This window comes from Phycomyces blakesleeanus (assembly GCF_001638985.1).
Source record: "Phycomyces blakesleeanus NRRL 1555(-) unplaced genomic scaffold PHYBLscaffold_11, whole genome shotgun sequence".
Lineage (NCBI taxonomy): Eukaryota > Fungi > Mucoromycota > Mucoromycetes > Mucorales > Phycomycetaceae > Phycomyces > Phycomyces blakesleeanus.
The window spans coordinates 642,956-666,735 of NW_017265144.1; the positions used below are offsets into that span (position 1 = coordinate 642,956).

The 23,780-nt window shown below is 34.9% G+C and overlaps 6 protein-coding genes across 6 annotated transcripts; 2 read left to right on the plus strand and 4 right to left on the minus strand.

Annotated features, from left to right (window-relative positions):
- Window positions 1–160: 160 nt before the first annotated feature.
- PHYBLDRAFT_65914 (hypothetical protein) lies at window positions 161–3,119 on the minus strand (the record flags this gene model as incomplete). The annotated part of the gene is made up of 8 exons (XM_018441554.1): window positions 161–172; window positions 271–336; window positions 496–605; window positions 682–836; window positions 987–1,023; window positions 1,280–1,287; window positions 1,387–2,323; window positions 2,486–3,119. 8 exons carry the CDS (start codon window positions 3,117–3,119, stop codon window positions 161–163), a joined length of 1,959 nt encoding a protein of 652 aa, XP_018291350.1.
- A 1,804-nt stretch (window positions 3,120–4,923) lies between these two features.
- PHYBLDRAFT_181489 (hypothetical protein) lies at window positions 4,924–9,714 on the minus strand (the record flags this gene model as incomplete). The annotated part of the gene is made up of 5 exons (XM_018438476.1): window positions 4,924–6,886; window positions 7,804–8,053; window positions 8,188–9,192; window positions 9,271–9,578; window positions 9,633–9,714. 5 exons carry the CDS (start codon window positions 9,712–9,714, stop codon window positions 4,962–4,964), a joined length of 3,570 nt encoding a protein of 1,189 aa, XP_018291351.1. The 3' UTR covers window positions 4,924–4,961.
- A 1,032-nt stretch (window positions 9,715–10,746) lies between these two features.
- On the plus strand, window positions 10,747–12,363 carry PHYBLDRAFT_133761 (hypothetical protein). Its single transcript, XM_018429592.1, has 7 exons — window positions 10,747–10,822; window positions 10,881–10,929; window positions 11,041–11,102; window positions 11,216–11,343; window positions 11,428–11,560; window positions 11,616–12,109; window positions 12,224–12,363. The coding sequence occupies exons 1-6, from the start codon at window positions 10,757–10,759 to the stop codon at window positions 11,697–11,699; spliced, it is 522 nt and encodes a 173-aa protein (XP_018291352.1). The 5' UTR covers window positions 10,747–10,756; the 3' UTR covers window positions 11,700–12,109; window positions 12,224–12,363.
- Window positions 12,364–16,435: 4,072 nt separating this feature from the next.
- PHYBLDRAFT_65920 (hypothetical protein) lies at window positions 16,436–19,396 on the minus strand (the record flags this gene model as incomplete). Its single annotated transcript, XM_018441555.1, has 11 exons — window positions 16,436–16,594; window positions 16,698–16,798; window positions 16,869–16,985; window positions 17,093–17,201; window positions 17,340–17,505; window positions 17,608–17,975; window positions 18,112–18,213; window positions 18,341–18,589; window positions 18,713–19,016; window positions 19,232–19,284; window positions 19,367–19,396. 11 exons carry the CDS (start codon window positions 19,394–19,396, stop codon window positions 16,436–16,438), a joined length of 1,758 nt encoding a protein of 585 aa, XP_018291353.1.
- A 1,248-nt stretch (window positions 19,397–20,644) lies between these two features.
- Window positions 20,645–21,487, plus strand: PHYBLDRAFT_145713 (hypothetical protein; the record flags this gene model as incomplete). Its single annotated transcript, XM_018431520.1, has 3 exons — window positions 20,645–20,804; window positions 20,880–21,338; window positions 21,408–21,487. 3 exons carry the CDS (start codon window positions 20,645–20,647, stop codon window positions 21,485–21,487), a joined length of 699 nt encoding a protein of 232 aa, XP_018291354.1.
- Window positions 21,488–22,628: 1,141 nt separating this feature from the next.
- Window positions 22,629–23,573, minus strand: PHYBLDRAFT_65922 (hypothetical protein; the record flags this gene model as incomplete). Its single annotated transcript, XM_018441556.1, has 2 exons — window positions 22,629–23,207; window positions 23,241–23,573. The coding sequence occupies 2 exons, from the start codon at window positions 23,571–23,573 to the stop codon at window positions 22,629–22,631; spliced, it is 912 nt and encodes a 303-aa protein (XP_018291355.1).
- Window positions 23,574–23,780: the final 207 nt, after the last annotated feature.

A 23,780-nucleotide genomic window follows, 5' to 3' on the forward strand; every position in this document is an offset into this window, starting at 1 on the left:
GAGAGTCAATAAAACGATAAATGAGTACCAAGAGCATGATAAAACTGATAAAAAGAAATAACGCAAACACTTTTACTAAAAATGCGAAACACTATTTGTATGTGCTTTATAAAAAAGAAAAGAAAAGGAAGATAATGACAGTAGAAAATATGTTTATTTCTCAAGCGAATACCTTTTTAAATAGTACCATTCTTTATAATTCTTTAAATTTATTATCTTATATATGTAAGCTGGACCATACAGTGCCATTTCTTTACTCCTTTCTCTTACAATGTGACAGTAGATCAAGCTGTTTGGTTCAAGGAAAAAGAATGCTTTATTGTTAACCCTTATTTTCTTTATATTTTATAAAAATTAATAAAAGTTAGAACTTAATACTCTATTAGCACGTTTCTTCTAAAGCATACCTGATGTTTGATATTTAAAGGCTAGAGCCGAACCTAGCAAACATGAACCTTCTTTCGTAAATTTTCAGAGTCCAATACGCTAAATTACCTTAATTGAGACCAGCTTTCGTAGAAAGCCTTTGCTTTGTCTCCAAGCGGCTCCCTTCAGTTCCACAGTTAGGCCGAAACCCAATAGAAACTGATATTGGTTGTATAAGGCTATAGTCTATGAACAATTGATGTTGAGACACATTTTCAGAAACACCGCAATTTCATGTTCTATATTCAGAGCTACCTTCTTTGTCATTACTTGATATTAGACCTATTTTTATTTCGGAATAATAATGCTTATTCCTATTTTTTTGTGGTAATTGGCCTAACTCAGATCTCCCCGTTGGTAGCTGTTCGCAAAGCCTTTTCCCAAGAATTCCTGTGTTCAGATCAACTTCACTTTTAAGACGTTAAGCAATCCTAATTTATGGGTACTGATTTGATACGCTTGAATTTTGCAGCCAGTAATAGTATATAGATTTTCTTCCCCCCAATGGTACATGTGAATAGAGCCTTTTCTTCCAGGAATATACAAGCCATATACCTTACAGATCTCTACAAAAGTTGAAGAAATATGTTTCTGACTCTACAGAATAATATATATATAAGATATAGTTTTTATGCCTTTTTAAAGCCCTTCTCTTTTAAATCACACACGATTATATATATTATTTGTAATGTATTATACATTATAAGTTCTTGTTTTAAAAATGCTTATATCGTTAATACTAGCCGCTGCTACTATTATTTTCATATTGATAACTTGACAGCTAAGAATTAGATACTTTGTTATTGAGACTTTGTGCCTTGGATTATTACTGTACTCATAAATTGCTTATTACTTGTCTTACTAAGATAAGAATAAAATTTAAAGCATATTATTTGTGCAAGTTCTTTTTGTTTTACTTCATATTTTAACAAAGCCTACTGTATAGCCTATTCTTTATACGGATCATCGTCTGCTTCGCATACAACAGGACGGTCTTTAATTTTGCCAAATCTCCATTCGACGTATCCTTTATAAAGTTTGTGCTTCCAGTCAAGTCCTGGATAGTCTAAATTATAGAAGATATCATGGCTTAAAGTTGAGCGTGCTTTGCTGGACTGAAAGTCTTGGTAGTATTCAAGTGCGATATCGGCTTCTTTCTTTGGAAGTATTAAAGTATCCACGCGGGGTAAAGTGTTATATCCAATCCGCCAATATGTATAGAACCAGCCAGTGCCGTGACTTGAATTTACAAGAGACTTTGTATCCACATCCTTTTTTTCTTTTTCATTCTTTTTGTCTGATAGTGGAATGTCCTTTAACCAAGACAGGAGTGTCAGGCCAATATTTTTATCGTCTCTAATCTCTTCGTATGATGTGGCGTATTGAACCTGGCCGATGTTCAGAGTCTTTAAGGAAATATGTGACATATCGAATAACAAACACCCGGTTTTTTCACAAATAGATCCAATGATGCGCAGAGTATACAAAGTAATTTGCTCCAAGCTTCTACACCTGAGAGAGACATGATTGAATACTTCAGCCGCTACAGAGCATTTATTTAACGTCAGAATTCGCAATCCATGTTGCTGCTGCTGCTCTGGCTCCTCGGCTGTTGTGCCTTGACTAAGGAACAACCTTGCACCAGAGAATTCCAGTTGCTTGAGAGCCACACATTTGTCCAGTAGATTATCTAAATTAAGACAGAAACTGCTGCCACTGATGTATAGATTCGTCAAAAACGGACAGTAAGAGGACATTTCTTGAATCGTATATTGATTCCTCTGGCTATATGTAAACCCTGTAAGTGAAAGGCTTTCGAGTGTTCCAGAAAAGGATTCTAAGATTCTGCTAACATCCATTGGGTGCGAACAGTCTATTTCACGATCAGTCGTTGCATCTAACGTCAAATGCTTAAGTGGAATTCTTAATGCACACAACAATTCCTATAGAATAAAGTCAGAAAACTCGAAATATCTGTTGGTTTTGAGGTTGAAGGTTTCCAGGTGTCGGAATGCGTTTTCATTGGAGTGAAAAAGAGATATGATCTTTTTCCTCTCACCTGAAGTTATAGTGTCACCACGTATACCCTTGGCTTCTAGCTTTAGGGAACGCAAGTTTGGATATTTGTATCCAAAATAATACAGCCACCAAGGGTTCCACTCATTCACATTTTCATTTTCACTTTCAATTTCGTCGTCGTAGTCGTCATCTTCGTTTTCCTCTTCCTCTTCTTCGCGCCCATCGTCGTGCATTTTCGAATTTATATCTAGGGATGTCACTGAAAGCGCCGGTATTGTATTTGGAACTGTGTTTAATTTATTCGGAAAGTCAAAACTAAGGTATATTTCAGCCTTTAGAGAGGATAGGTTTTGCAAGTTTCGGTGCATTTTGTCAAAGTCATTAACCGTAAGCTCTATGCGATAACCACGATCGCGATAACGTATTTCTAATTCCTTGAGCGAGCTGCATGTATTTATAAACTGAAGTACGTTTTTCTCTGGTTGTATTTCATCAGTGTCGCCGTAAGTTATATTCAAGCTTTCCAGAGATTTCCATATTTTATCTGATGCTGATATCGCTGCCTGAATGTCATTATACGTTATACTCTCTAGGTCTAGGCGCTTCAAGTTTGGCAGATATCTGAACAAATCAGAATATTGGATATATGGTGCTTTTGGTCCATAGCAATGCATACTTATGCATAGATTGTGAACCGCAAGGGGTAATGATGTAGATAAGTTTTGGCAATTGGCGATAGTTATACACTCCCAAAACTGAAATCACCGACAAAATCTTTGATTTCTACCCCCGAATAAACCATACATCAACTTCATTATGCTATATCTTCTCAAGAAGTTGACAAAATAAAACCAAACATTGTGTTGTTATAGAGAAATGTATATATATTATAGAATAAAAATAAAAAAATGAGGTTTAATATACGGTATGATCACCACGAGCTTTTATGACTGCTTTAACTCTGTCAGGCATACTTGCCACAAGAGTTTGCAGAACTCCAGGGTCAAGCAACTCCCATTCCTGAAGAATACAGGCCTTCAGCTCTTGCACATTGTTAATAGAGGCCTTTCTCTCTTGAACCTTGGCCTTTAGGGCATGCCAGACATGCTCAATTGGGTTCAAATCTGGACTTTGCGACGGCCAGTAGTCAAATCGTTTAATCTCCCAACGGTTTTTCCACCACGTCGTGTAGGACCCAGTATGACAGCTAGCACCATCTTCTTGGAATGTGAACATGGTGTCATGTTCTTCATTCAATTGTTTGTACCAGGGATTGAAGTCCTTAGACAGACAATTGACGTATGCATCTTGGTCTACAGATCCTTCGATAAACGATAATGGCCCAATGCCACCAGCCCAGAAACAACCCCATACCATCACGGAACCTTTTCCATACTTTTCTGTTGTTAGTGTATGGCGTTCCTGGTGCCTCTCCCCTCGTTTACGAATTACGGATGGGTCAGAATCATTGCCTTTCACCATGAACCTCGACTCATCTGACCACACCACTCTGCTCCAGTCTTCGATGCTAAAACTGGCCCTAGCTCTAGCCCAACGCAACCGATTCTTTTTCTGATCACGGGTTAACTTTGGTTTAGATACAGGGGTGTAAGAACCGAAGCCTTTTGCTCGTAGGTATCGGATAACTGTCTGTCTACAGACAATAACGCCAGCAGCTCCCAAATTTGCCTGGTGGTATCCATAACTCTCAAAAGGATTACGTCTCACACTCAAACAAAGACTTGTAACGTCTGTTGCACGAAGTTTCTTTGGTCTCCCAGGTCTGGTCTTTGCCTTGGCTGTTCCAGTAGTCTCCCAGTGCTTTATTGTATCGAAAACTGTAGTTCTAGGAATTTTCATACGGTTTGCGATGTCAGTTGGAGTATGATCGGCTTTTGAGAGCCAAACAATGCCTCTACGCTCAAAATCTGACAGCTCGCGTCTGAATGGAGTAGTTTTAATTCTTTTATTACTTTTCGACATTGGTGGTTAAGTTTAGGTAAAGGTGTGAGGAAGAGAAAGGTAAAGAATGTTATAAAAAAAGCAGCATGAAAAATGTGGTTCATCGATGATTTTTATTGTCGGAGTGTATAAATGTCAATAAAATTAAAATAAACAGTCATACAAAAAAATTATACTGTGTCAAACTGATATTGTAAGTTACAAATCCAGTTACATTTGAACCACTGCGACAGCAAAAATAATAATACAAGATAAAAGTAAATCTTACTTGTATAAAAGTGCTGTAATATTACATGCTACTGCTATTAATATTATACTGATAACTTAACAGTTGAGAATTAGATATCTTTCTACTGTGACTTTGTGCCTTGGTTTATGGCTTTACTCATCAACTGTTTATGTCTTGTCTTAGTACGTTCAGAATAAAACTTTACATTATATTATGTATGTAAATTTGGTTTTTCTTTACTCTACTTTACTTTACTTAATTTTCATTTTATATTTTATTTTATTTTTCGAAAAAAAAAGTTTATTATACAGCATATTTCTTAAAACTAGATATCGTCTGGTCCACATATGAAAGGACCAGATTCAATATTTCCAAAATTCCATTTGCCATATCCTTTGTGAAGTTCATATGTCCTATATTTAAGTTGTTGCTCTCTAACACGCGAATTTTTATCCATTAAAGTCGAGATGATCTTATTTAACTGAAAGTCTTGATAGTATTCAAGTGCAATATCGACTTCATCCTCTAAAAGTTCTTTAGTTTCTAGGGCGGATTTCTGAAAAGCTGTACGGTACGAATATGTGAAGAGCCACATAATATCATGATGTTCTACCGTTGGGTATTTTGAACCAATTCTTGCTTTATCTTTTCCGCTTTTTCCCTTTGATAACGGAGTGTCGTTTAGTTGAGACAGGAGTGTCAAACAAATATAATCGGCATACATTTCTTGGTTTGATACGCTGTATTGAAGCTGACCGATTTTCAGGGTTTTCAAGAAAGTATGTGACATGTCGAGTAGCAAACACCCGGTTTTCTCACAAAGGGATCCTTTGACTAGAACAGTGTCCAAAGTCATATGCTTCAAGCTTTGACACCTGAAAGAGAGGTAATTAAATACTTCAGCAGCTAGAGAGCATTTATGTAAAATTAAAATCTGCAGTCCATGCTGATAATACTGTTCCTGTTTCTGCTGCGCTGACTCCTCGATTGTCGTTTTTTGATTAAGGACCAAATCTCCACCACAGAATTTCAGTTGCTTGAGGGCCACACATCTGTCAAACAGATTACCCAGGTTAAGAGAGAGTTCTTCGCTACTGATGCAAAGATTTGTCAAAAGCGGATAGTAAGAGGATAGCTCGAGAATCGAATATCGGTCCTTCTCGTTATATGTAAACCCTGTAAGCGAGAGACTCTTGAGTGTTTCAGAAAATGATTCTAGAATTCTGTTGATATCCATTGGATTTGAGTCGTCTACTTCATTGTTATATGTTGCATCCAACGTCAAGCTTTTAAGAGGAACTTTTAATGCACAAAATAGTTCCCATAAAACAAAGTCGGCAATCCTAAAATAGCTGTCGCATGTGAAGCTAAATGTTTTCAGGTGTTGAAATGCGTTTGGATTGGACTGGAAAAGAGATATAATTGTTTGCCTCTGGTCCAAATCTATCTCGTCACCACATATGCTCGTAGCCTCTAGCCTTAGAGATCGCAAGTTCGGATACTTGTATCCAAAATAGTACAGCCACAAAGGATTCCATTCATTCCAATTTCTACTAAATTCACCATCGTGGTTTTCGTATTGTTTCGAATTTATATCTAGGGCCGTGACAGCAAACGCAGGCGTCGTATTTGGAATTGTGTCCAGTGTATACAAAAAGTCACAGCTAAGATATATTTCAGCCTTAATTGACGATAGGTTTTGCAAGTTTAGGTGCATGTTGTCAAAGTCATCCACACTAAGCTCCATGTAAAAACCCAGCCCACGCTCATGTATCTCCAATTTCTGGAGCATGCTGCACGCATTTATAAATTCAAATATGGTTTTTTCTGGTAGCATTTCTGTATCTGCACTGTATTTTACTTTCAAACTTTCTAGAGTCTTCCATACTTTGTCTGATCTTGTTATTTCCGTGTAAATTTCTCTGTAGTTTCTATTGCCTAAATCCAAGCGCTTCAGATTTGGCAGGTATTTGAATAATTCAGAAAACTCTATATCTGGAAATTCTGACCGATAGCTAGAAGTACATGTGCGTAAACTTTTAACGAAAAGAGAGCATGGTGTAGATACATCTTGGGAGGCTATGATAGTCTCAATAATTTTTTTCAAGCGTCGATAGGTATAAATCGGCATGTTTCTCCACAGAGCATCTTGAAACGGGTATCTCCATCCCTTGCACGTAAGAGCACAAGACAGCCTGTCCGTTGTTGATAGGTTATCCCCGATTTGCGTAAGAACTTCATATGGCAGTTCTAACACTCCCATAGTAATATTTATATAGAAATAAAGAGAAAGAGAAAAAGAGAGAAAGTGAAAAGGATGAAAAATGAATATGTTAATATATATATATATGTCAATCAAATTGAAATAGAAGGATTAAAAAATCATTGCGGTAAGCTGATAATGAGAGTTATAAATATGGTTACATTTGCATCATTGAGGTAACCATAAAGATGTACAAGGCGCAGTTAGGCTTTTGCACACATATAACATATGATACGAAAGACCTTTATTATATGAGTGGTTTCAAAAGAACATGTTCATTTATAAATGTCTTTGATATAAAATAGTTATATTCAGCTCAAGTTGTTGTATTGTTTTTACTTTTTCACTTTAATAAAAGAATTGCACTATAAATCATATAGGAAACCAACATATTACTCATTTGACTTTTGTAACACACTGTGCTTTTTTAAGGGAGGACAAAAGAAGAAGGAGCCTTACTAGAAAAAGTAGAAAGGAATAGCAGACAGACAGAAGCAATAAGATTTCCAAGTGCGACAACAGATGTCTATTTTTTTTTCATCAGAAGACTAATGATCACAGAGAATATGAAGATTGCAGAAGAAAAGCAAATAAATAAGAGTCATGAACAATCATTTTTAAAAATCTAGTACAGTACAGAGCAGCTATCCTTTTATTCTCATATTGATAGCTTGACAGCTGAAGACTAGATATTTTGCTATTGAGACTTTGTGCTTTGCTTTATGACCTTACTTATCCATCGTTTATTACTTGTTTTACTACGATTATAATAATATTTAAGGTATACTATTTGTGCAAGCTCTTTTTGTTTTACTTCATTTCTTTAAAAGAGCTTACTGGACAGCCTATTCCTTAAACGGGTCATCGTTTGATGGACATATAACAGGGCGAGTTTTAATCTTACCGAATCTCCATTCGACGTATCCTTTATAAAGTCTGTATTTCCAGCCGCTCCCTGGATAGTTTACATTATAGAAGGTATCATGGCTTAAAGTTGAGCGTGCTTTGCTTGACTGAAAGTTTTGGTAGTATTCAAGTGCGATATCGACTCCTTTCTTTGTAAGTATTGCAGTATCTGTGCGGGATAGACCATTATACCCAAAATCCCAATATGTGTAGAACCAACAAGTGTTGTGGCTTGCTTCTACAAGAGACTTTGAATCCACATCATTTTTTTTTCTTTTTCATTCTTTTTGTCTGATAGCGGAATATCCTTTAACCAAGACAGGAGTGTCAGGCCAATATTATTATCGTCCCTAATTTCTTCGTATGATGTGCCATATTGAACCTGGCCGATGTTCAGAGTCTTTAAGAAAATATGTGACATATCGAATAACAAACACCCGGTTTTTTCACAAATCGATCCAATGATGCGCAGAGTATACAAAGTCATTTGCTCCAAGCTTCTACACCTGAGAGAGACATAATTGAATACTCCAGCCGCTACAGAGCATTTATTTAATGTCAATATCCGCAATCCATGTTGCTGCTGCTGCTGCTGCTCTGACTCCTCGGCTATTCGGCTTTGACTAAGAAACAATTTTGCACCAGAGAATTCCATTTGTTCGAGGGCGGAACACTTGTCCAGTAGATCATCTAAATTAAGGCAGAAACTGCTATCACTGATGTATAGATTCGTCAAAAACGGGCAGCAAGAGGACATTTCTTGAATCGTATATTCGTTTTTCTGGTTATATGTAAACCCTGTAAGTGAAAGGCTCTTGAGTGTTCCAGAAAAGGATTCTAAGATTCTGCCAACATCCATTGGGTATGAATAGTCTATTTTGCCCCTATATGTTGTATCTAACGACAAATGCTTAAGTGGAACTCTTAATTTACAAAGCAATTCCCACAGAATTAAGTCAGAAAAGTCGAAATATCTGGTGGTCTTGAGATCGAAGGTTTCCAGGTGTCGAAATGCGTTTTGATTAGAGTGAAAAAGAGATAAGACTATTTTCCTCTCCTCTGGATAGAGCGCATCATCTAACATATCTGTGACATTTAGCTTTAGAGAACGCAAGTTGGGATATTTGTATCCAAAATAGTACAGCCACCAGGAATTCCAATGATTAATATTTATGTTTTCACTTTCGTAATCCTTTTCCTCCCCTTCTTCGTGTCCGTCATCGTATATTTTCGAATTTATATCCAGGGATGTCACAGAATAAGCCGGTATTGTATTTGGGACTGTGTCCAGCGCATCCGGAAATTCGGAATAAATATATATTTCAGCTGTGATAGACGATAGGTTTTGCAAGTTTTGGTGTATGTCGTCAAAGTCCTCAACCATAAGCTATATGCGATAGCCACGTTGCCGATAACGTATTTCTAATTCCTTGAGCGAGCTGCATATATTTATAAACCCAAGTACGTCTCTCTCTGGTTGTATTTCATCACTGCCGCCGTAAGTCATATTCAAGATTTCCAGTGACTTCCATATTTTATCTGATACTGTGATATCTGCTTGAATATCATCATACTTGATACCCTCTAGATCAAGGCGCTTCAAGTTTGGCAGGTATCTGAATAAATCTGAATATTGGATATTCGGTATCTTTGACCAATGGCAATGCATACTTAAGCATAAACTTTGAACCATGAGGTGATGTGATGTAGATATATTTTGGGAGTTTTTAATACTGTCGATAAGTTTTGGCAATTGGCTACAGTTGTAAATCACTATGATTTTTCACAAAGTTCTTTGAAACAGGTATCTCCATTTCTTGCACTTACGAGCGCAAGACATGATGTCCGTTTTCCATAGATTATCAGCAATGTTAATGAGTATTTCGAATGGTAGTTCTGGAACTCCCATAGTGACTGATATGTAGAGAAAGATAGAAAGAAAGAGAAAAAGAGAAAAACGAATTTATTGAAATATATACAAATATCAATACAATTTAAATAGGCAGTCCTACAAAATAATATTATGTCAAACTAATATTGTAGGCTACAAATCTGGTTACATTTGATTCACTGAGGCATCAATAAATATATGCAAGACGCAATCGGTTTTTCACACACAAATAACATAATATAAGCTGTTAATATAAAGATTTTTTGATGAAACATTTTGATGTATGGTTGTAATTTATATCAAATACTTACATTCAGTTGAAGTTGTTGCCGTAGCTTTTATCTTTTCAATTTAATAAAAGTATTGTACTGAAAATGATATGAGAAGCCAACAGTCTGCTCATTTAGTTTTTGTAACACACTGTGCTTTCTTTTTAAAAAGAGGGCAGTAAAAAGGAATTAAACTCAGGTAAATGGAATGAGTAACAACAAACTGAAAGCAATTAGGTTTCCGAGTGCGACTACAGATATATATCTTTACGACCGAAGCTTAAGGGCCAGAGAGTATACGAGGAGCGTACAAGAACAGTGAACAAATGTGAGCTTTGAACTATACAGCTTAAACTTTCTGTCCAAGTCAAAGTGGCCATACAATGGCATTAATTACACATATATCATAACCTAGGCAGTTTCTCCAACGTTTAACTAGTTAGACATGTTCACCCATAAAAAATAAAGAAAAAATAAATATCACTTGAAGTATACAATACGCATTGTATGTCTATGCAAAAATTGTATTAGCTCGTATGAATAGATGCCACTGTGATATTGTCGAATATTGATCATTTGATTAATATCACTTCTCAATATTTAAAGGCTATAGATTCTTATTTCCATGCTCTTTGAAGTGATTTTCTTGTAGTAAAATTCAATAATCTATTTTTACTTGTGCAGACAATGTATATATTAAGTCTCCGTGTAAAATACTAAAAATGATATATTTGTCTATGTGTCATATGCCTATACAAAAAAAAATTCTGTGTCTTTGAAACTTGGCCTTAATGATTCCCATTCAAAATAAGAAGCCATTCACTCTTGTACTTACTCTAGATGAGCCTCATCGAAAGGTAACAGTACAAACAACATTCAAATCCCGGTATACGATTACCAATGTACAATGTTTAGATTCTTCTTGGAATGAAGAAACGAGGGTTCGGAATGAACAAATACAACGGTTAGATAAAATAACTTCAAAAAAATTAAAAGATATCATGCATTGAAAATATTGTTTAATAAAGTAAAAGAAAAAGTAAACAAACAAATACATTTTGTGGCATTCATTTAGGATTTGGAGGAAAACTTGAGCCCACAGAGACGGTTGAGGAAGCTGCTCACCGTGAACTCTGGGTAAGTTATACGTCAAACAAATGTATCTGTGTGTATAAGTAACTTATATTCTTGCTATATACATATATATATACATATGTATATATGTATATTGTGTGGGTCTATTTATTTAGGAAGAGTCGACTATTAGTGCTAGAAACATGAAGAAAGTAGGCCTCAACCTGTTTAGCTTTGAAAACAATCCTGTGGCAATGGAAGTACATGTTTATGTGGTTACTGAATATGATGGAACACCTACTGAGTAAGCTTTACATGCACTCATACATATACTTATATATGTGAAAAGTGGATATTGCTTGGGTTACTTATACAATATTAATTATAGAACTGAAGAGATGAGACCCGAGTGGTTCTCTTATGATGATATTCCGTACGATGATATGTGGACAGATGATCGTCAATGGATTCCGATTATGTTAAAAAATAAGAAATTCATAGGCGAGTTCTATTTTGCAGAGGTAGTGTATATAATATAGCGAGCAATTGTGAAGAGAAAACTCATAAATATACTAGGACCAAAAGCGTATTATCTCACAAGTCTTGGAGGAAGTAGACGTAGTACCTGCTGAATTTGATCTCTCTCAACGCAAACTGTGAACAACACACACACATATATACATATTTGGATTGCCAATTATCTCAGTTTGATATAAACTATACATTATATCATTTTTTTGTTTATTTAAAAATCCCTTTATCGACCATATTTCCTGATTACATCTCTGAGATGCACTGATCTTATTCTATATACTTCCAGCTTTATCTTAGTAATATCACTCTTGCTGACTTCTGGAGAATTATCAAACCCAGGTTCCGTTAAACTATCACCGAGTCGAATGTTTGCAATACAATCCCTTAGGCCTTCGATAACCTTTTTCATGACAGGATCATCTACATCAAATCCAAGATCACTTTTTAAAGGGTCATAGCTCTTCTGGGGTTCAGAATAATATTTTTTCATATCTTGCTCCAATTGTGGTGTCATTCTTTTGTTATCAATTACTCGACTATTAAAAATATAAGGATTATTTTAGAATATTATTATACATTTCTCTCTTTCTTTCTTTTTGATATATTTAATGTATATATATATATATATTTAAAAAAAAGACAAACCATACCTTGATATACCACGTTTGTGAATACCTTGGTTCAAGAGACGTTCTTCGATTGTCCCATTGGTAACCAAACGGTAGATATATACCCGCTTTAATTGTCCGTAACGGTAGACACGTCCAATACTCTGTTCTTCGTGACAGGGATTCCAATCGTAATCACATAAAATCACTCGGTTGGCACCTACGATATTAACACCAATAGAACCAGCCTATAAAGATAAAAGAGAGAATACAAATGAGAGTAAGGAGAATCATAGGTTAATCTTGATAAATGAATAATGAATATTTCACAGCAAATGAATTCTTACTCGAGCAGAAATCAACATAGTTTGTTCATTTGGATCATCATTGAATTGATCAATACATGGCTGACGAACCTATATAAAATAACGACAAAAGAAAGTTAGAAACATAAAGTTAATAGTTCAAGAAGTCTACAAACCGGCTGTGGTGTAGTTCCATCAATTCGTAATGTCTTGTATCCCATAGTATTGAGTGTTTCTCCAATATAATCTACACACACACAAATATATAAAAACGATTAATTTAAATCATCTTTGTTAAATATACACTCGTACTGTTGTTGATCAAGCTTCTTACCAAGGCACAATAGACTGTGAGATACAATAAGAACCTTGTCACCAATTTCTGAGGCATACTTTACAATATCCATAATTATTCTCATTTTTGAAGACATTTCCCATGTATCTACAAATTTACCAAGAAAAAAATAAACGAAAATAAAACGCATACATACACAGACACATTTTGGTTTTGGTTTTAGTTTCTCAAGTTGTTCGTAATGGGTATATAGAGCATTTACCTATGAGTGGTTTAAAAGCATCTGTGACCCATTGTAAGGCTTTGGTATTTTTCCAGGATTCTACTTCAGCAATTTCGTTTGGATCAAATGCTTCGATCTGATCATCTAGTAACTCGCTAGATTCTTCTGTTGGATCTGTGTTATTGTCGTTGTTATTTCCAGTAGCATCTCCAGTGACATCTCCAACAGTATTTTCAGTCTTATCTTCACTAATAGTTCCACTGTTATTACTATTACTGTTACTATTACTATTGCTATTAATAATAATATTATTATTAATGATGTTTTCATTTTCATTGTCATTGATGTATTCTGATTCATCCAATTCATCGATGTTCTCGGGGTCTTCCTCAATATTCACTTTGATATTCAACTTTGGTATCGTTAACTTGCGTTGTACAGGTAGTTTCCTATTATTCGACATCTAATCACAATAACGACAATTAAGTTAAGCAAGATGCCATAGGTATTTTATCAGCTTCATCTCATATATATATATATATATATCAGGAAATTTCCATCATACTCTTACCTTAAAGAATACAAAGGGGTGGTTACATATAGCACGTAACAAAATAAGTCCTATCAGAGGGTTTAACGAGGCTATTCTTAATTCTTCCAACATTCTAATATACAGTGAATGTTGGACTTCCAGGAGTTTGCAATTGATAACGTATTCGACCTTTGGAGGCAGTTCAGCTTTTAGAATCGAAGCATCCTTTCTAACCAGTTAATTGGTGTTAGCCAAGCTAAAAGCATATTTGTATATTCAAGCTCTCAAACAATGTACACACACATATATATATAGTATTTTGTTTGATCACAGCTTACCGATGAATACAGCTTGAACTAAGAAGGTGGAGTTGATATAACGCATGTTTGGCCATGTATAGTTGAGACTTTGATGAATCGGCATACGTTGATTCAATTACTTTTTGATAAGTATTTTTAAAAGAATTTGGGCTTCCAAACAGTCCTGGTGAAGCAAAGTCGAGGATGTGATAATATTCTGCCAAATTGTTTTGTAACGGATATCCAGTCAGGCAAACTCTGGCTGGTGTGTTAATCCTGTTGACCAAGGTTGTAATGACCGCCTGACTGTTTTTGATACGATGACCTTCGTCTGCAATAAGGACAGATGGACCTGGGTTAAGTAGATACTTTTCCAGCTTTTCTAGTTCGAGCGGTATCTGTGTTGGCTTCAGCAGACACCTGAATTGGTCGTAACTCATCAACAGAATTCCTCCATGTACAAACCAGCGGTCAAGAAATATCATCCTTCGAGACAAACTTATGTTGACCAAACCAGGATCATTAAAATTGACAGCATGTCCGACAATGTTCTGCAGATCCGGAGACAGCCAGCGTTCAAATTCATTAACCCAGTTATCAAGAGCAATGGTAGGCGCAAGAATAAGGATTCTTTTACTCTGTTCAATAGTACACATGGATGTATATTAGTATTGTGTCAGTTTATTTAACAGCAAATAATTAGTTTTATTTCTATTTTTCTTCTTCTTTTTCTTCTTTGTCTTTATTACATGTAAGTATTTTGGTAGCATAGCGATACTACGGCTGATTTGTTGAATAAGTGTAGTGACAAAAACAATGGTTTGAAGTGTCTTTCCTAAAATCAATACACAAGAGATTATGTAAGTTATTGATCAAGTGAATTACTATCTTTTTCTTTCATTTTCTTTTAAATCTCTATTCCTTGCTCATTTCATATATAGACACACACACAAATATATATATATTACCTAAACCCATTGAATGTGCTAGGATACATCCTTCGTGCTTTGCAACAGTACAATCCCAAATATATCGTACGCCTTCCAACTAAAATACAAATTTATCTAGTTGAATATTTTGTACAATCTTCCTTCTGCATACATATATATATTATGTGTTCCTTTTTTTTTACCTGATGTTCTTTCAACACTGGTACAAAATGAGGATCAATTTTAACAGCATAGCTGGGAAAATCGGGATTAGGATTGATAAAAGTCGTTGGTAGGCGACTTGATCTCTCTCGTCTTTCTACAGGACCTTTTGGTTGTCGCTTGCGACGTCTAGTTTCACTGGTAGTAATAGAAATATATATATATATATATAAACAATCAATACAATAAAATAAATACGAACATATTATACCTATTTCTTTTATATATTCTTTTACTTTTTTTTGTTTCAATAGAGCACATTTCGTTTACCTTTGTGGTTTGTAGTAATCCTTAACCTTATTGGATGAATTTGCACGATTGCCATTATTTAATGAACCCCCATTGGAATCCATATCGATATCATTATCAAATGAATCTTCATTAAAGGCATTGAATTTTCTTTTTTGGTCCTTAATTTTCAGAAATATTGGTAATGGGATTACTGTTCCTCTGAGAACAGTTGGAATGAGAGTATCTGACCATGGCTTGAAACTGGTATTTAACTCATTGAGGACGCTTTTGTCAAACATGATTTTTCTTGAGAAGTTGTGATTGTTGTCGTCCTCAGAATATTGGTTATATTTTACAGAAAATACACTATCTCTAGCAAGTAAAGCTCTGAATTCTGTCAGTTGGTTGTTTTCAAGGCAACTTTTACTGGATTCCTTATGATCATTTCCAACTAAATTGAGGATTCTGCATTAGTCAAATTGACTTTATGTTTTTGTGACATTTAATTTCATTGAGGAAGGTGTTTATTGTATTGCAAAAAAAAAGAAAAGAAAAGAATACATGCTGTAGTTGGGTTCGTCTGAATCTTTTGTCATTTGAGGGGTAAATTCAAGTTTTTATGAGGGATTTTGTTTTTGAGATCTTGAGATCTTGTTGGTGAGTCTTGAATAATTATGAAAGACAAATAGAAGAGTAAGAAACAGATCAAAGTGAGAAAGAAAGTTAATATATATATATATATAAATTCAAACAAGCTTTTTATAGTATAAAGATAGAAATGTATTATAAACAAATACTCCTCCCTTATTTCTCTCCCTTCCTCTCTCTCTTTACTCTTCCTTTTTCTCTTTATAAGCATTACTTTTGGTATGTATGTGTGTAATTTATTTGCTTTATATTTTCTATGGCTATATATTAATCTTGCAAAAAAAAAGGTAATTTTCTCTTATATTACAAGAGATTGGGTTCGATTTTTATATGATATTCTGTGCTATGTTATGCTATGCTATGCTATGTGTAATTGCGTGTTTTTTGTTGTTGTTTGTTTTTGTGTTTGGACAAGAAGTATTGAGATTTACAAAGAGGAATATTCCAAAAAAAAGAGAAAATTTTCCTTGGTCAATTGGCCATAAAGAAAGTAAAATACATGAACAAATTAAGCGCTTTAATTTTCCTTGTTTCCTTCTTTTTTTTTGTGTGTGTGTTTTTTTTTGTTTTTTATGCCTTTGATACTGTTGCCCAATATTTACGGATAGCATCTTCACACTCTTGGTCTGTGCCATTAGGGTAGTCCAATTGCCAAACCATCTCATTAAAGAGCAGGTTAGACATACCCGGACCTGGCTTGATCCCCAATAGTTTTGCTACTTGTTTACCCTAAATCCCAAGAAAAAAGATAAAATAAAGTAAAACAAAATCCATAGTTTTGATTAATTTCTTCCCTTTCTTTCTCTCTTTTACAAATCACAGTTAGTCTTACATCCATACGGTGTTTCCAGGTGTAACATGTCTCAATTCCGTATTCGTAAGCTCTTGAGATCAATGCATTGTACTTGCTGCAAAGTTCCTCTCCAATATTATCTAAAATATCATTAATTTAGTCCCATTATTTATCAATATAGATGACTGATATATATATATACTATCATACCTTGAATAGAAGATGGGTTCTCCCAAGGTACTTCTTCAAAGGTATCCAACAATTCTTTGATCAATGCAAGCTTTATTGCTGTTGTCCAAAGATGTCCAAGGTTACGGATAATGACACCTACACAGAAAGAAAGAAAAAGGAGATGGTTGGTTTTCATGTTCTTTCTTTTCATTTCATTTCATCGAATGAAACAATATTTGTAATGATCTTATTGTAGTTTGTACCTAATTCTGAGCGTTTGATTCCACCATCGATATTTTTGTTTGATGCTTCACGTAGCGTAGGGATGATTTCAAAAATATTTGATATGGTAGTGATGTCTAGATTTGTGGTCTATATAGAAAAATAAAGTAAATGTTTGTTCTAGACACATCCTTATCTTCTTTCTTCCCTTTATTTTTTCCCTTATTATCTTTTAATAAATTATAATAAAATAACATAGATAGAGGAAGATTTGAAATATTTATTTACCTTTAAAGAATCACGCAAAACAATCTGAACAGCAGGGATGATTTTTCTTTTGTATTCTCCCTTGACTTTAATATAGGGTAAAACACTGGCACCCAAATAAAGGGTTCTGAGTTCATCACTTGATTTTGATAAGAGTTGTTCTTTGTGAGTATTTCCTTTAGATAACCTATAAGAGATATAAATGAATGAATGAGTCTTTATTTTTCTTTAGTCAAGAATATATATAAATATATATCAGTAAATGATATTTATCCATATATTTTTTTACCATTCAACAGCACCGACTGCCTTGACAGCAATTTTGGGATCCTCTGGAGAACCAGACACGATAGTGGGAGGAGATGAAAACACAACATTGTAGAGACCAAGATTTTGGATCAATTGGATAGAGTGAAGAGGCGAAGGGCCGGTGATCATTTTCTCGAGTTCGGATCCAATTCTTTCCCGACTGATCTTGGACAATAGTGCTTCCCGGATATCATGGTGTTTTGCTGCCTCACACAGTTCAGAAACCATGTCAAAATCGAATCGACTGGCGAATCTAATGCATCGAAGTACACGCAAAGGATCGTCTCTAAAGGTTTCAAAGGGAGACAAAGGTGTTCTGATCAATCCATGGGTCAGGTCAGACAATCCCTACAAAATAAATAAAATAAATAAATAAGTATATCTGGAAGTTATTGATCTTTCTTTTTTTTTTTTGGTTATTTAAATAATATTAATAAAAAAAACTAATACATATTAGTTTTATTTTAATATATAGATATATTACCTTTTCTGTAAAGTCTTCTACAGAAGAAGTATTGACATTGTAGAATAAACTGTTTATAGTGGTATCTCTGCGATAGGCGTCTTCAAGAGGTGTACCAAATGTCTATGAGTTTTTTTTTTGAGATAAAAATCAATAAATGAATAGAGCCAATAGATCATGTAGATATATCGGTATATAGATACAAATGTATCAATGTAAAAAAAAAAGATAGAATATGTTTACGCACTACTTTTGCTGGAATTCTACTATCTTCAGTATAAATTTCTGTGCGTAAATTACAGAAATCAATCTCGAGATCAAATAATTTTGTGGTGGCTGTCTCGAGATGCTTTGACTTTGCTGGGTTACTGTCAATCTTGGCAATCGATCTTGTGGGGCAGTTGTTGGCTTCAAGGTACTTATTGACATACTGCGCAAACTCAAATCCCATCATGGAATTAACGGCCACGTCAATGTCATGACATTCTTTTCCGAGTAACTAATGAAATAAAATAAAATAAAAATAAGCAATGTTAATATCTTAATTATCATTATCATTAACATTATCATTATTCTTATATAGTTTTTTTAAAAGAGAAAAAAAACTACACAATTAGTGTACCTTGTCTCGAACCCATCCACCTGCAATGCGAGATTCAATCAGGGGTAGATCTGGGCGTTCTTTTGCGAGATAATGTGAGACGTTTTGAAGTAATTCGCAGATCTTTTGTTCGCGGTTGTCCAAGACGATCTTCATGGGTACACCTGTCTTTGAATAGCCATAATTGTTGGTTGTATGTTGACGTTTCAGAGACTGGGAGGTTTGTTCCGTACTCATGGCGTGTAGACGTTTGTTGGTTGTCAGAACGGTAGATCTTTGGAATAAAGCCAGAGTGAAATGAAAATGGCGAGACAAGAATGCCATTCTATTTTAAATAAATAAAAATTTAAAATTTAAAAAAAAATAATTAATATAAATATATATATAATATATTTACATATAAATTATTTTTAATGTTATTATTATTATTGGTGGTAAAATAGTTATATTAATAGTGATAGTAATACTATGATTTATTTTTTAATGTGTAAAAGAAGAGGTTCTTAAAAGTAAACAGAAATAAAAGAATAACGTAGGTACGTGAGGTGTGCTTGGCTAAAAGGATTTTTAATATCAACAGATAAACTATAATTCTATATATATATATATATATATATATATATGGTGTATTCTCATTGTTGGTATTATAAGTGGTTTTCAAGAGAGCCTGCTTACTTGTAACAGAGACTGTACATATATTGACATTAGACTAAAAGAATACTGCCAGTTAAGCCAGATGTAAGACACACACACATATATATATATACATTTATGGGATTAAAGCCTTTGTAAATGAAAGCCTTGGAAAGAGACAAGACAGTAAAAAGGTTTATATAAATGTGTTTTTCAAAAAAGAAAATCACAAAGGAGAAACAAATGAAAGGGGTTGGGTTGACTTGAAAGCGAATTAAAATTGAAACGGTTTTTTTACATTCTTCCATGAAGTTTGGTATATAAAAGTATAATATATATAGCAGGTATTTTGCTTTTACTATATTTTATTAGAATGCACATTTTCGTACATACTACCAATTTTCCTTCATTGATGTCTATACATGTATAAGTATATGGATAGTGGGAAGGCATGTACCATATACGTCATTAATAAGGGTCAGGGCCCCAGCAGATAACCACTGCAAGTGACCCAGTTTGACAGTTTTCCAGTTACTGGAATCAATTACCAATTATGCAGTAACCAGTTACGCAGTAATCTTAATAGAAACAATATATTTTTTAGGACACGACATTTGTATTCTATCCGACTGGTAAAATGTGACGTCCATAATCCATAATCTAATATCTTTTACATATGAGTATAATGTCGTGTCCTAAAGCTAAGAATTAATGCCTTATGATTCTCTAAATGTTATTTTGATCTTCTTCAATTGTATTTGTTTGGTGTGGTCAGACTAGAAAGTTTAAGATAAGCTTAGCCAATAAAATTAATTTATTCCTCTCCACACTTTTTTTTAAAAAAAAGTTCAAATTAAGTTAAATGCATATTAGACAAAGTTGCGGTCATAGTACCATCTCTTCCATCAGATAAAAATAATTTCTTGTGGGTTTCTCTAGATTATACACTCTGTGACACCTCTCTTCTATTAAAAAAATGATCTTCTTAATCCAATTGGAAATAGAAAAAGAACTAGCCAGTCAGAGTTTATTATCTCTTATCTAATAATATGGTCTACATCTTTGAACTTCATTCCCTAGCGGCTTCTTTATACAAAAACTTCTACAAGATAACTCCAAAGTAAAATGGCGGATCTCTATGAATACAGGGATTTCAAAAAGCGCCTACGACGACGTCAAAAAGAAGAATAACGCCGTGAACAAGAACAGCAAAGACAGCAGCATCAGCAGCAGCAAAAAAAGAAAAAGAAGAAGGACAAGGAAGACGCTTCCCACCAAGAGAAAAGAAGTCTAACAAGAACTACATACACCAAGCTGCTTATGACTACCTTGAATTATGGTGTCTGTGTGTATCTGTTCCGGTTCACTTATGATGAAATAGAAAGAATAACAACAGCACTTGGATTGGATCATGTATGTCACTTCTCTAGTATACAGGTGCGCAAGAATCTTGGTTTTGCAATGTTGGTGAACCGATATAGTTTCAAAAGAACCTTAAAAGATATGCCTACGCTTTTCGGAATGAGTCCAACCAATGTATCTGTTGTTTGAAAAGGGGTGGAGAGACTTTTGATCGACAAGATTAAGTGGGGTCTTCAATTTAATGCCAATCAATTTCGTCCCGAGAACTTGGAAAGGTTTGTAAGCGCAATCTATGAAAAGGGTGCCAAACTACCAAACGTTGTTGGCTTTATTGATGGTACAGTGCGAGAAAGGGAGAATCCAAGTCTAGATTACGAGCTTAAAGAATCCTATTACAATGGCTGGAAGCACTTTCCTAGATTAGATTACCAGTCCATTGTCACTCCCGATGGGATAACCAGCAGTGTGCTTGGAAGAAAAGTCGGCTCGGGGTATTCCCAGTACTTACACCTTATGGCCAAGCTTGAGGAAAGAATAGAGACATATCTAAAGTTTTCCTCAGATACCGACGGGTCATTTGCCTTGTTCGGCATTTCGTCTTATTTAATCTCACAATGCTTGCACAGACCATTTACATACGAACACCTTAGCGGTAAAGTAGTAATGATATTTATATATAGTCGATACAAGCATATACGAGAAATTAATTATGACATTATAGAACTGGATAAAATATTCAACAAAAGTCTGGAAAGAGTGCAAAGGGCAATGAAATGGGAGGCTGGTGAAATGAAAAAATAATTCAAGTATACAAAGTTTTAGGATGCAGGAAAGAAAGGGGAGAAAAACTAAGCAATTACGTATTTACTCTCCACTGTCTTCAAGAACTTGCTTCATTGTGTTCACCGCACCGACTTACCAACAAGTTTATTCTTTGGGCTAGAGCCACCAATTATAGAGGATTATATCTAGGAATTAAGACGGGATAAGATAGACGGAGAAGATGAAGATTACTTGCCTTTATTTGAAAATTAAATTGAAATTTAACCTTCTTCTTCTAATTGCTTCTTTAAAATACTTATTCATGTCTTTACCTATTTGATAGATCAATTTTATTATTTGATTCTTCTGTTACTATATTTTGAATGGCACATTAAAATACGATATCTAATGACTTTATATAATATCAATTGAAAAAGGGTTTAAAGGTTCAATTGTATTCAAAGTTATTTGTGCCAGAGAGAGAAAACGACAACTGCTATAATGGGAGCTTAATTTTAATATCTTTATTGGTGTATTCAACGTCATGTAAGCTTCAGAATATATATTAGGTTTTCAAGAGTGTCATACATGCTGACTTGGAGACATTAAGCAGTGTTTTTTTTTGGCATGCTTCATTTGGGCCTTTGTGATAATCCAGTCCTAAGCCCAGAATATGTGTCGAAAAAAGAAAAGAAAAATAATGCGTATTAGCCCCATTACAAAAAGTGACCAGAAAAAAGAAATAGTACTTTAACAGATATATTACAGGAAATATCTTAATAAATTATTTAAAAACATGTTTATCAGATTTTTCTTTCTTTCTCTTTCGAAACTCTCGAGCAAAGCAAATACTATGGCAAAAATTGAACAGAATCACAGTTCTCTTTTGCAAAACTTAATGGAGTATTTATTTTTTAAAATGTGATTTATTCAGTCAAACTGAGTCTATATGTTTTATGATGCCTGTTATGCGGGAAGAGTGTTCCGTTGGGTAGCAGAAGAAGCCGTGTGAAACACAAGACTAGGAGCCTGAAGCTTTAGTTGGGCGGCCCTTTGGGAGAATGAGACGATTGGTGCTACCGTTGTATATGCGGCGATGAGAAAAAGAGAACTATTTCTCAGCCTCTTCTCTCATCCTTTTCATTGGCCTGCTCAAGGTAGTGGCGAGATTCAAGATGCTCTAGACAGAATCTGGCTCCTTATTGTTATGGGTGAACCAGGCAGAGAATGTGGCGTGGCTGAGGGCGGGTGTCAAAGACGACAAGAAACGAATGGAAATTAAACCGTCCTGGCCGATGTTTCCTTCACGACAGGCTCTTTGGAACCGCTGCCCATAGTCTTGGATAGTCTCATTGGGTCCCATGTACATGGCTAAAGCTTCGGTGGCCATAATGCACTGGTACTCTTCAGTGTTGTAATATTTCTTGATGATTGCTCTTGCTTTTGCCCAGGTGAGGTTCTTGTTGCTCAGGTTTTCCAGGTACCAGGTATCGTACTCGTGGGTCATTGCAATGGGCAACCACCTGGACCAAGCAGAGTCGATGTGCTCGCACCCAATTGTCATAAGCTTCTCAAAGGCGGACAGGTAGTGCTCGACATTGCTGTACACCTTAGAGTTTTGATCTGGCACAGAGTATCCGATAATCTGGAAAAGCGGTATGTCGCAGACACTGATGTTGTTGCCGGTAGTGTTGATAGGGGAAATGTTCTCAGTGACTTTTAGTATACTATGGATGCGCTCCATCTGCTCTGTGCAGTGCTCCATTTATTTTGAGATAGAAGCTTCACTTACTCGGTCTTTCAAGATATTAGCATCATAAAGTGCAGACAAGAGGCAATACGATTCACGTTTATATTTGCTCAAAAGTTTCTCTGCCTTCTGGCGGCTAATTCTTTTACTTTCTTTGTTCAAGACAAAAGCTTCATTTCCAGTCACCTTTGGAGCATACTGCGAGCCAGTCATTCTTGATACAAAGCTATTTTTACTAGGGATAGAAGTGTCTACACCCGTTAATTCTTCTATGTTCTTTTCAAAGGTAGAGGCATTAACTGCTATCTGACCTTCTTGTTGAGATACAATAGGAATAATGGGCGGCACATTGGTAGAATTGGTAGGAATAGACATGTTGAAATATATACGCAATATTTTATTTGATTTTTTATGTTCAAAGTAAAAAAGAATGCTGTATTTTGTGGGGAGGATTGTAAGCTTGATAAGTACTTTGAGACTCAAAATAATTTTTTTATTAAGAGATATATAAGTCAAATCGAAACTGATTGAAAAAAAGACTGAATAGACGGAGGGTATTTATATTTAATGGTACCTGTCCAG